The sequence below is a fragment of the Vicugna pacos genome, chromosome 25, assembly GCF_048564905.1.
Source record: "Vicugna pacos chromosome 25, VicPac4, whole genome shotgun sequence".
Lineage (NCBI taxonomy): Eukaryota > Metazoa > Chordata > Mammalia > Artiodactyla > Camelidae > Vicugna > Vicugna pacos.
The window spans coordinates 5,306,991-5,319,652 of record NC_133011.1 but is presented as its reverse complement, the minus strand read 5'-3'; the positions used below and the strand labels follow the sequence as shown (position 1 = coordinate 5,319,652).

The 12,662-nt window shown below is 38.8% G+C and overlaps 1 protein-coding gene across 3 annotated transcripts in view; it reads left to right on the top strand.

Moving 5' to 3' along the window:
• Nucleotides 1-9,422, top strand: part of RAD54B (RAD54 homolog B) — a 69,067-nt gene extending 59,645 nt beyond the window's left edge. For 2 of the 3 annotated variants that reach the window (XM_072949467.1, XM_072949468.1), the window contains exons 13-16: nucleotides 2,217-2,478; nucleotides 3,996-4,062; nucleotides 4,313-4,510; nucleotides 8,994-9,303. In XM_072949467.1, coding sequence (XP_072805568.1) covers nucleotides 2,217-2,478; nucleotides 3,996-4,062; nucleotides 4,313-4,510; nucleotides 8,994-9,211 — 745 coding nt within the window. In that variant the 3' untranslated portion in view covers nucleotides 9,212-9,303. Of the gene's footprint in view, nucleotides 1-2,216; nucleotides 2,479-3,995; nucleotides 4,063-4,312; nucleotides 4,511-8,993 lie in introns of all 3 variants that reach the window. The other variant, XM_006209687.3, reaches the window with a different exon arrangement.
• Nucleotides 9,423-12,662: the final 3,240 nt, after the last annotated feature.

Sequence of the window (12,662 nt, the reverse complement as noted above, 5' to 3'; positions counted from 1 at the left end):
TCAGCTCAGATACTTTCTCCTCTTGGAAGCCCCCGGCCTCATCTTAAGTTAGATGCCCCTCTTCTGTCCTCCTTTAGCATCCGGTACCTCCCTCTAACGGAGCTTTTCTCACAGTATGTGGGACTCACTGCTTCTCTTCTATGTCAGCACCTCTAGTGCAGGGACTGCGTCTTAATTATCTTTGTAGGAGGTATTCAGACTGTGTTTGAATTAAGTAAAAAATACATACAAAAGATTGCAAAATAATTATATTTAATTATCAAGAAATCTTAATCTCTTTGGAGCATTTATAGTATCATTTGACTTACGTGAATGTTTAGATTTATTTTTCATAACACTGAAGTGATTAAAACAAGGAAACTTTCTGTGAACTATTTAGTACAGACTAAAATCAGCACAGGTAAAAGGAGCACGAAGCAGAGTCCAGGGGAGACCAGAAACAAGCTTCCAGCTGTCCTCTCCCACTGGAGTTGTATGGATAACACTTATTTTCCTAGAACTGGTGAATGATAGCACATGTGGAAAATTGTCAACCAGAGCAGTTTACTTGAGCCTTGGTGTCCAGAGTTTTTGCTGGAGGTCAGTCATGTAGGCATGGGGCACCCCCGTGACTGATAGATGCTCAGTCTCCAACCCCTGCAGAGGTCAGACTGGCCCAGGGTCCCCACCTGAATCACACTGTTGGCATGAACTGTTGGGTGTGACCCAAAGCCCCAGGTGAACTAAAATGCTCTTATTAGGCAAGATATTCCAAGGACTTAGAGTTTATGATCATTCTCTTTTTAATTTTTTGAAGGCCCTCCATACTATAGCAATTTTTCTTCATTCCTTATGGTTTGGATTATATTCTTGATGTGCCTTAATGTGGGTCATTTTTTCATTTATTGATACGGGAACTTTTTAGTAGATCCTTTTAATCTGAAGACTCTATGTCTGGAAAATATTCTCTTTCTCAAAATGGTTTCTTTCTTTTGTTTTCTTTTGAATTTCTGTCAGTCATACATTGAATCTTATGGATTGATTCTCTAATTCTTTTATCTCTTCTCTCCTATTGGTTATCACTTTTCCTTTTTAATCTGTTTCCCAGGAGACTCTTTTCTTATTTTCTTCCAACTCTCCTGTTAAATGTTTACTTGGCCTATCATTTTAAATTTCCAAGATAATTTTTTAGTATCTTGATCTTTCGTATTGCCTCCTGTTTTTTTGAGTGCTATCTCTTATTCGGGGCTATTAATTGTTTCCGTAAAGTTATCTTCTGTTTCCTCCATTGCCCTGTTTTATTCATGTTTCTTTGCTACTGTTAATTTGTTTTGGTTTCTATTTTTTGCATTGGGGACTTGCTTTAAATAGCTGGTGACCTTTGGTGTGTGCATGGGCAGGGCTTGTGGCCTGGTGGCCCACAGTGGGTAATAAGGTAGCGAACTGGCTTTTTAATTTGGGGATTCCGTATCTGTGGACCTTTTCTCTGCGGTCATTCAAGTAAATCATTCCAGAGATGAATCTTCCAATGTCTTTCTTGGAGTGAAATGTGAGAGGGAAGCCTGGTTGCTGGTGTTCTGGGAGAGCTGGCAGGCAAAGGAGGCTGGGATCTTACCATCGGGTATGCAGACTTTCCTTTTGCTTTGTAACTGTATCCCTGCCTTCTAGATTTCCCTGGTCTAACTTTCTTTGGTTTACTTTGTCCAGAGAATACACATGCTAGTTGAGAAAGAAAAGTCACTTGGTTACATGGGAGCAGGGCCTGGATTCTGCTTACCAGGACTCCTGTAATACAGCTCCAGCCTAAACCCCTTCCTTCCAAGGGGCCTGTATGAGAGTCTATGGTGTGAATGAACGGGTACTTGTTTCTTACTGGAATCTCCCTCTTTGGGCACTTAGGTTTCACGTCCTCTGTGCTCCTAAGTAGGTTACCATTCTACTATTCTCTGTTTTTAATATATAAATGTCTCCTTGTTTCTTATTCTCCTACTGTTCTTAGGGTGACCTCAGAGAGAGAAAGAAAGGAGGAAAGTCTTTACTATCTTAATACTGGAAGTGTCTTAGATATTGCCTTTAAAATTGAATTTGAAGAAGAATCTGTGTTTTAATTGTACAAGATCATTGTTGGATATTTGATAAATATCAGAGATAATGTTATTGTGGTATTTTCTTTCAGTTAAAAAAATCTAATATTGCTGTTAAATTGTATGTAAAGATTCTATCTTTTTGATTGACAGGGTGGTGTTGGTATCCAACTACACAAAAACCTTGGATATTTTACAAGAAGTATGCAAGCGTTATGGATATGCTTGTACAAGACTTGATGGACAAACACCAATCTCTCAAAGGCAGCAAATTGTTGATGGCTTTAATAGTAAATACTCTTCTGATTTTATTTTTTTGTTAAGTTCAAAAGCTGGTGGTGTGGGACTTAACCTTATTGGAGGGTCTCACTTAATTCTCTATGACATTGATTGGAATCCAGCCACTGATATCCAGGTAGGACTGTTTTATGCATTAAATAAACATTATAGAATGTCTGTTGGGGATACAATGGCTGCTGGGGATGTGAAGATGATGGTGTGTAATGACTGCTCATATTGAGCCCTTATTTTGTATCAGGCAATCTGCTAAGTGCTTTCTGTCTGTTGAGTCTTCACAACAATCCTAAGTGTGGATACTATAAGCCCTGTTTTACAGATGAATGTATGGAATCTTGTTCTAGGTCTCATAGCCTGTAAGAGGCAGAGCCAGGTTTCAAACCCAGTCATCTAATAAGCTCGAATTCACTGTGTAGTTGGGCCTTTAGAATGCTCATGACCATCAGGGGGAGACAATAGAGTGTGACAGATGTTGTATGATCAATCTTTGTACAGGGTATAGTGAAGGTACAAAATTGGCTTATTTAGGAAAATATTTCAGAAGAAGCTTTTGGTTTTCTTTAGAATATAGTCCATCCTCATGTGCTTTGAGATTTCTACCTAGAGATTTGCACCTCATATGGTACCTGTGTTACGCGACTGGGAGACAACTCTCAGGTTCAGTGATTCACTAGGACTCACAGAATGGAAAAAACCAGCTGTATTCATAGCTGGGGTTTATTACAGTGAAAAGATACAGACATTTACACCACAGGTAAAAGGTGCATAGAGCAGAGTCCAGGAGAGACCAGGAGCAAGCTTCCAGCTGTCCTCTCCCACTGGAGTTGTATGGACAGCATTTCATTTTCCTAGAACTGATGAGTGATAACACGTGTGGAATATTGTCAACCAGAAAAGTTCACTGGAGCCTTGGTGTCCAGAGTTTTTGCTGGAGGTCGGTCATGTAGGCATGGAGCCCCCACGTGACTGATAGGTGCTCAGTCTCCAACCCCTGCGGAGGTCAGACTGGCCCAGGGTCCCCACCTGAATCACACTGTTAGCACAAACTGTTGGGTGTGACCCAGAGCCCCAGGTGAACTAAGATGCTCTTCTCTGGCAGGATATTCTAGGGGCTTAGAGTTTGTCTTCTAGGAGCTGGTTGAAGGCCAGACTTTTCTTTGGAATGTGTGGGGTTTGGACATCAGCCTTTTCCTGTATAGTACCATTGGTAAGTCCTGAAGCCACAGGGATCTCCCTAGAGCCTGAGCTGATTACAGGTATCCTAGGGACTCCTTCGGAGTGAATCATTAGCTACTTGGACTGAGAATAACCCCCCATGCCCGTGCTATGCCTAGTTCTCTGCGCTCTTGCTGTCCAAACTCACTGTCCCATTTTCTGATGCAGACAGACCCCTCTCACTGTTGTGTAGCACCTGCAGCTACTCTGTGGTACCACAGTGAGTGCTCATCCATTCCTTTCTTTATCCCAGGAAGGAAATACGAAGCAGAAAATGCTTAGCTATGCCTGGGCTTTGCTGTTTTAAGCTATAAGTGAAATCTAGAATTCCCAGTCTTAAATGTATTAACGTAAGTTGCTTATGTGGAAAGGGTTCTTAGTTTCTGCTGTCCTCTCAGAATTCTCATTTATATTCTATAGGCAATGTCTAGAGTGTGGAGAGATGGTCAGAAACATCCTGTACATATTTACAGACTCCTAACCACAGGTAATGACCCTTTAGTGTGACAAAAAAAGATATTCCCTTTAAATAATTAAAAAAAATTTTTTTTGTTAATCTGTGCTTCAGTATTAGGAATACCGTTACGCTGTTAACCAGTATGCTAATAAACATATTTTACCCTACGGAAATAACAGATGTAGTTCCCTGTGACTATACTTCAATTAAAAAAAAAGTAAAAAAAAAAAAAAACAGATGTAAAGATCTAAAAGAAATGTAATGAATGCTCTCTCTCCAGGTACAATAGAAGAAAAGATCTATCAAAGACAGATCAGCAAGCAAGGTCTTTCTGGGGCAGTTGTAGACCTAACCAAGACATCTGAACATATTCAATTTTCAGTAGAGGAACTTAAAAATTTGTTTACATTACACGAAAATTCACATTGTGTTACTCATGACCTGCTTGACTGCGAATGCACAGGAGAAAATCATACAGGTTAGTTGCATTCTTACTCTTTTATGATAGTAAAGTTAATTTGTCTCTCTTTAAGAGATGAAATGTTTTAATATAGAGTAACTAAAATATTTACCATTTGCATATATTAACTTTCTTTTTTTCTCAGGACATAGGGCAGCTGCCACATGGGTATTTGAGAAAATTTTAGTTAGAACCTTATTCTACCAATTTTGCTTCTTATTTCCAAATCAGTTATGAAAAATTTGACTTACTTGGTGAAATCTTTCAAATTCTGATAATAATGACTTCAGAATTAGAAAAATGTTTTTAATCCTTATTTCTATTTCACAAAAAACATACACTTGATAGAATAAGCCTACTGTTTTTTTAATTTTGTGTAGGACGTAATCCTAATGGGGTCGTACTTCCTGGGGCAGTTAGCGTGGGCCACCATACTTCTCAGTACTTCACTATCTGCTGGTGCTGCTTAAATGAAGCTGAAAGCGTCAACCCTCTAGAATTAACACCATTCAGATAGGAGCTGGCTCAGGAGCAGGAGTTGAGAGAGCAATGTCCAGTAGTTGGAAGTCACTTTATAAATTGTATGGAGATAGGTTTAAGAAGTGAAACTGTGCAAGACTGACACGGAAGAATTTATATGATCCACATTGATCTTCTGTATTGTATTTTTTCTGTTTTAATAATTTCTGCTTTTATTATCTCTTCTCTTTTTCCTTGTATTTGTCTATTTTTCTAGTTCTATCCTTAGCTTAATGATTTTTAGTCTTCTTTTCAAAAAATGGGTATTTAAGGCTGTACATTTTCCTCTAAGCTGAATCTCATAATTTATGCAGTCTTTTTATTATTCAGTTCTAAATCTTTTTTATTTTCCATTATGATTTCTTCTTTGGCTTATGAGGTATTTAAAAGTATGTTTTAAAAGGTATTTTATTTTTTGTTATTGTTTTGTTATTTAGTTTTGTTATTTAATTCTGGCTGCTGCACTGTAGTCACAAATATTGTCCGCATGATAATTGATTTCTTTGGTAGCTCTGGAGATTTGGTGTGTGGCCTGGTATGTGGTCACTTTGTAAATGTGTTTCTTGTGCCTGAAAACGATGTATAGTCTCTTAATTACTTCATTTAGAATTCTTCTGTATTAGTCACATTTTCTGTTACCAAATCAATTTTTTCTTATTTTACAGATTTAAAAATTTACTAATTTAACTGATAAATTGGTAATATCATAGCTCAGCTACTTAAAAATACAAAATGTATATGGTGAAATTTCTGCCCATAATACCCTCATCTGCCTGGTTTCTAGCCCTGCTATCCTGTAAGAAACCATCAGGGTTAGTTTTTGTATATCCTTCTAGATATATTTTTATGCATGTGCAAGGTACCCTGAATATATATTCTTGCCCAGTTTTCTCCCCAATAAAGGGAGCATAACGTGTATAGTTCTGTTCATTTCTCATTTAACAGCATGGCTTGAAGTCTTTACATACCACTACAGAGTTTCCTTATTCTTTCTTTCCCTCAGCTCTGTAATCCTCCATTGTGTGAAAGACCATAGTTTATTTATCTGACCCCAGAGCTGTATAATTAGTTTCTTTCCGGTCAGTATATACCTTTATTCATACATATTTTCTATATTTTCAAATATCTCTATAAGGTAAATTTTCTGTGTTGCCGGGTCAGAGAACATGGGTATTTGTAGATATTTTAACAGGTACTGCTAAAATGCTCTCCACTGGGGGTTATAGCATTTATACTACTTGTCCACAGCTTTGCCAGTTTAGGATTATCAAGTGTTTGGATTTTTGCCAGTCTGATAATTTAAAAAATAGTCTATCGGCTTAGTTTTAATTTAATTTTCTTTTGAGTGGAGTTGAGTATAAATTTTCCTATGGTTAAGAGCTGTATTTCCTTTATGTGAACCATCTGCTCAGATTATTTGGCCATTTTTCTGTTAATAACCTAAGTCGTTGTTAGACATTTCTGTTAATTGAAAGAAATATGGTAAAATCTTGTAGTGTGACAGTGGGCTTGTCAGTTTCTCATTCTGTCAATTTTTGCTTTGTATATTTTATATCTTTGTGAAATCTTTTCGTTGTTGTTTATTTTGTCTCTGTGCAGTGATTGCTTTATCTCTAACGTCTTTTGCTTTCATTTTGTCGTTAGTTGATCTATTACGCTGGCTTTCTTGTGGCTAGCATTTGTCTGGTACGTCTTTTTGCATTCTTACACCTTAAATCTGTTCGTGCCCTTCAGCTTTAGGTAACTCTCTTGTAAACAGCAGGAGACGGGGTTTTCTTTTTTATCCAATCTGATGTTCTCTTTTAACTACAGCCTTTAGTCTGTTTACATTAATTATAATTATTTGTGTATTTTGATTCATTTCTACTGTCTTTCTGTGTTCTTTTTCCTGTTTCCCCCACAAGGGGCTATTAGTAGTTAAGTCTCTCATTCTTAGATTTTTCAGTGTGTTTGTTTTGTCTCTCTCTTAGATACTATCTTTGCTGGGTGTGCAGTTCTAGTTGATAGGGTTGTTTTGTTTGTTTTGTTTTATTTTTTTGGCCCTTACTTTCAAGATACTATTCCTCTGTCTTCTAGATTCTCAAAGCAATCTTGTCATCTCTTTTCTTACAACCTCAGTTTTTGTATCTTCAGCTCTGTTTGGTTCTTCTCTGTATCTTCTAACTCCTTGTTAAACTCTCACTTCTCCCGAGTTTGTTTAGCACCTTAATGATTATTACCTTGAATCGTTTATTGGGTAGATTGCTTATCTCTGCTTCTCTCAGTTTTTCTTCTGGAGTTTTGTCTTGTTCCTTTGTTTGGAACATATTCCTTTGTCTTCTCATTTTGCCTAATGCTTTGTGTTTATTTCTATGTATTAAGTAGCTTGGGTTTTTCCCAGTCTTGGAGAAGTAACCTTATATAGGAGACATCCATTGGAGCCCATCAGAGCTGTATGCTCCAGGGGTGCTCCCCGTGTGGGCTGCATGGTCTCTTCTGTCGTGATGGGGCTGACTAATGCAGGTGCCCTGGACGGTGGGCTGGCCTGGCCTGGCTGACTGCCAGGCTCACCTCGTGTGCTGGTGCTGGCCTGCTGGTGGGTGGGGCTGGGTTTCTGCTTGTCTAGCTCTGGGCCCACGGTTCCCAGGACTGTGTTGGCCTGCTCGTGGGTGAATGAGCCCCTGGTTCTAATAGGCTAGATGAAGGTCTCCACAAGGATGCTCTCTAGCACCAGTGTCCTGGTGGGAGGCCAAAATGGATGTTCCCCTGGGAAATCCAGTTACCTTCTGCTTCTCCAGGAGGCTTTCCAAGATCAGCAAGTGGGTCTGACCCAGGTTCTTTTCAGATTCCTGCCTCTGCCCTGGGACTTGGAGCATGTGAGGTTTTACATGAGCCCTTTAAGTGTGGAGTCTCTGTTTCCTGTGGTCCCCCGGCTTTCCCGTGCACAAGTCCCACTGGCCTTCAAAGTCAGATGGTCTGGCGGTTCATCTTCCCTGTACAGGAGCCCCAGGCTACAGAGCTTGATGTGGGGCTCAGGCCCCGTGCTCTGTGGGGGGAGCCTCTGCATTTGTGATTACCCTCCCATCTGTGGGTCACCTACCCAGGGGTGTGGGTCTTAACTGCATCTCTGCCCCGCCTACCTATCTCACTGTGGTTCTTTCTTTTTATCTTTGGTTGTGGGGAATCTTTCCTGTTAGTCTCACGCCATTCTCGTAGATAGCTGTTCTATAAATATCTGTAATTTTGGCGTGCCTGTGGGAAATGGTGAGCTGAAGCTCTTCCTACTTTGGCACCATGGCCACTCCCTCACCCTCAGATCTTAATGAAACAGGTCAGCTTCTCCTGTTACACATGCTCATGGTCCCCTGTGTCTTAGCTTCATACCCTTAGCTCTGTTTGTAATACAGCTCCACATTTCCTTATCTTCAATTTTGAAATCTAAGAAGCTTGAAAGACCAAAATTTTTCCCCCTTCATAAATTTGCAACAATCTTATTCAGTGCCAAAAACCTTAGTTGAATTTATGTGAATTTATCAAGTCTTTTATCTATTTCATACAACTATTCATATGATTTGCACTATTCATATGACTTGCTGCAGAATATTAATGAGTTTGATTATGGAGTGTTATCCCACGTTGTTCCAATTATATTCTGAATTTGGGAACATATCTGGCTCCAAAGGCTTTAAATAAGGGACTGTGGACCTGTAATACACCCCTTTGGATGGTTATTTGTTGAATATATATTTCTTCCAGTAGACTATAAGGTCCTTGAAGTCAGAGACCATTTTTCCTTTTGTTCACCATTTTGGTTCCCATTGCTCAAATCAGCACACAGTAAACACTTTATAAATATTCATAGAAGTAATGAATTAGTTGAATTTGTTTATTTTAACATGAACTATGGTGATCAAATGTAATAAATCACATAAACTCATTATATAATAAAAAATAGGATATTGAGTGACCTAAGTAAATTTTCTCATTATTTTACTTATTTCAGGTGATTCATTGGAAAAATTCCCTATCTCTAGAAATTGTCAGCTTGGTCCACAACAACAGAAGTCTAACTCCCTGAAACCTCTCTCCATGTCACAGCTGAAGCAATGGAAACATTTTTCTGGAGATCAGTTAAATCTTACAGATCCTTTTCTCACAAGAATAAGAGAAAATGTGTCATTCTTTTTTCAGAATATAACCAATCAAACTACTTCTATATAATGAAATATTACTTTATGACATTACCTTTTACTCTTCTTTAAAAAATCTAGTAAGTAAGTATAATTTTGGGTAACAAATAGAATCATTTTAATTATAATGTATTTTTGTTGCAAAATGTATCATACTTTGATACAATAGTCAAAACTTTGAGTTGTTTAATTTTTGGTTTATATTCTTAAATATTGAAACATTAAAAATATACTTCTATCATCCTATAGTTGTTTATTAATAATTCCATAATTGATACACTTTTATTAAGTACTTTCTAAGGAATTTTCTTGGGAAATATTAAAAAGTGATAAGCCCAGTCTCTGTCTTTGGGAAATCTAATCTGATTAGGAATACTAGACATGGATGTGTGAGATGATTGAAAATTTTGATAAGTTTAAACTATAGCTCAAGGGAGAAAGAGAATCAGAGACTAGGATTACAGATCTGAAGATACTGGATGTAACAGTCACTGCAGGGCAGTTTGGGTGAGAATGGCCTGCAGGTTGTGGAGGGGAGGGAGGGATACTGGGCACTTCAAAGCCCGAGTTTCTAATCTGGGACCTCAGACTCCTGGGGCCTGACATGCAGCCTGTAAAGCCATGCATGTCCACCAAGCATTGCTTGTACTGGATAATGGTTCACCTACCATTCTGTCAAGGGTTTCTGTAGTAATCTGGACATTAAAAACAGAGTTTTAATGTGCAAAGCAAGCTTTAGAAGAATGAGGTCTGCAGAGAGAAAGGAGTTACTCATCCAATCTCCAATGGGGCTTCTGTGATCAGCTTTTGCTTCCTTTTAGGAAAATTTCTTTTAGACTGAATATAGTCTTGAGGCGTCAAATAAAGAGTCAGTTACATATCATCAAATCTGAGTTCTTTAGCTATGTAGTGCCAAATGTAGTGCTAAATGTAGCATGCAAATGTAGCATACAAATGTAGTGGGCATTTGTACATCTGGGGTTCATGAACTGGCAGTTTGGGGACCAGATTTGTCAGTGAAGAAGCAGTAAACTAATAAAAAGCAAAAATGGTGTTGCTTGGCCCTATGTATAGGCCTCTTATATGAGGCCTTACACAGAAAACTTTTAAAAAAAATTTTTTTAAACTTTTTTTATTGAGTTATAGTCATTTTACAATGTTGTGTCAAATTCCAGTGTAGAGCAGTTTTTCAGTTATATATGAACATACATATGTTCATTGTCACATTCTCTTTTGCTGTGAGCCACCACAAGATCCTGTATAAATTTCCCTGTGCTACACAGTACAATCTTATTTATCTATTCTACATTTTGAAATCCCAGTTCCTTCCCTCCCCCCGCCCCATTGGCAACCACAAGTTTGTATTCTATGTCTATGAGTCTGTGTTTTGTATGTATGTATGTATGTATGTATGTATGTATGTATGTATGTATTTTTTAGGTTCCACGTATGAGCGATCTCATATATTTTTCTTTCTCTTTCTGGCTTACTTTACTTAGAATGACATTCTCCAGGGACATCCATGTTGCTGCAAATGATGTTATGTTTTCGGCTTTTATGGCTGAATAGTATTCCATTGTATAAATATACCACATCTTCTTTATCCAGTCATCTGTTGATGGACATTTAGGCTGTTTCCATGTCTTGGCTGTTGTAATAGTGCTGCTGTGAACATTGGGGTGCAGGTGTCATCCTGAAGTAGGGTTCCTTCTGGATATATGCCCAGGAGCGGGATTCCTGGGTCATGTGGTAAGTCTATTCCTAGTCTTTTGAGGAATCACCATACTGTTTTCCACAGTGGCTGCACCAAACTGCATTCCCACCAGCAGTGCAGGAGGGTTCCCTTTTCTCCACAGCCTCTCCAGCATTTGTCATTTGTGGATTTTTGAATGATGACCATTCTGACTGGTGTGAGGTGATACCTCATTGTAGTTTTGATTTGCATTTCTCTGATAATTAGTGATATTGAGCATTTTTTCATGTGCCTATTGATCATTTGTATGTCTTCCTTGGAGAATTGCTTGTTTAGGTCTTCTGCCCATTTTTGGATTGGGTTTTTTTTTTTTTTTCTTATTAAGTCGTATGAGCTGCTTACATATTCTGGAGATCAAGCCTTTGTCAGTTTCATTTGCAAAAATTTTCTCCCATTCTGTAAGTTGTCTTTTTGTCCTACTTATGGTTTCCTTTGGTGTGCAGAAGCTTGTAAGTTTAATTAGGTCCCAATTATTTATTCTTGCTTTTATTTCTATTGCTTGGGTAGACTGCCCTAGGAGAACATTTTTGAGCCTTCCCACTTCTTGATCACTCCCAACCCAAAGCTGTTGGCCTCTGTTCCCCAACCCTCAAGGCCTCTATCCCAGTGACTCCCTGGTTGACAAATGCAATGAACTCTTTTCAGTCTTTATTTTAGCTTCTGTTTACATTAGGTATTGGTGAACTTCTTGAAACTTCCTTAATTTTGATTAAATGATTAAATTAATTTGCCCTTGTCTTAGAGGTTACACACATCACAGTAAAATAGGCAAAATTTCTGCCCTCATTGTGCTCTCATCCAGCACTGTGAGAACAATGTGCATATGTAATATTGCACGTGGCGAAAAGTGCTATGAAGAAAAATAAGCAGGGGAAGGGAGCTATTAAACTAAGTGGGAATGGGGGTTGCTATTTATATGGGGTGGATTTATGCAGAGACCTGAAAAAAGCGAGGGGTAGAGAACCATGACATTCTCTGGGAAAACTGTTCCAGACAGAAGGAACCTCAAATGCCAAGGTCCTGAGTCAGGTGAAGTGGGGTTTGACATATTCAAGGAGCAGCCAGAGGCCATGTGGAGACAGTAAGAAGCGCAGTAAGAGAAGAGGTGAGAGGGGTAATGGGAGTGGCGGAGATCAGGTGTTATGGGGCATTGAAGACCCTTTTGAGGGCTTTAGCTTTTACTCTGAGGGAGATAGAAAACCACTGGGAATTAAGCCAAGGAAAGACACGATCTGAGCTGCTCTGTGATGAAAACAGACTGGTGGAATGTGGGATGGAAACAGTGAGATGAGTTAGGGGGCTCTTGCCTTAATCCAGTCAAGAGGTGTTGGTGATTTAGACCAAGCAGTGGCAGTGCAGTGCCAAGGAGTGGTTGGATTCTGGATATTTTTGAAGGCAGAACCAACAAGATATCTGAATGGATTGAATGTCAGGTGTAAGAAAAAGAGATGATATTGGAATCATTTGGAATGACCCAAGGTTTTGGGCCTGAGCCAAAGGAGAAATGGAGTTGCCAGTCCCCTTGAGAGGGGAAGACTGTGAGAGGAGAGGTTGTGGGGGAACGCACAAGTCCAGTTTTGATTATGTCGAGTTTGATGTACTTATTAGACATCCCGTGGAAATGTCAAACAAAGCAGCTTGGTATTTGAGTTGAGTTCATAAGCATGGTCAAGGCTGGAGATAAATTTGGAATTTGTCAGCATAAATGGTATTTTTAAAAGTCATGAGA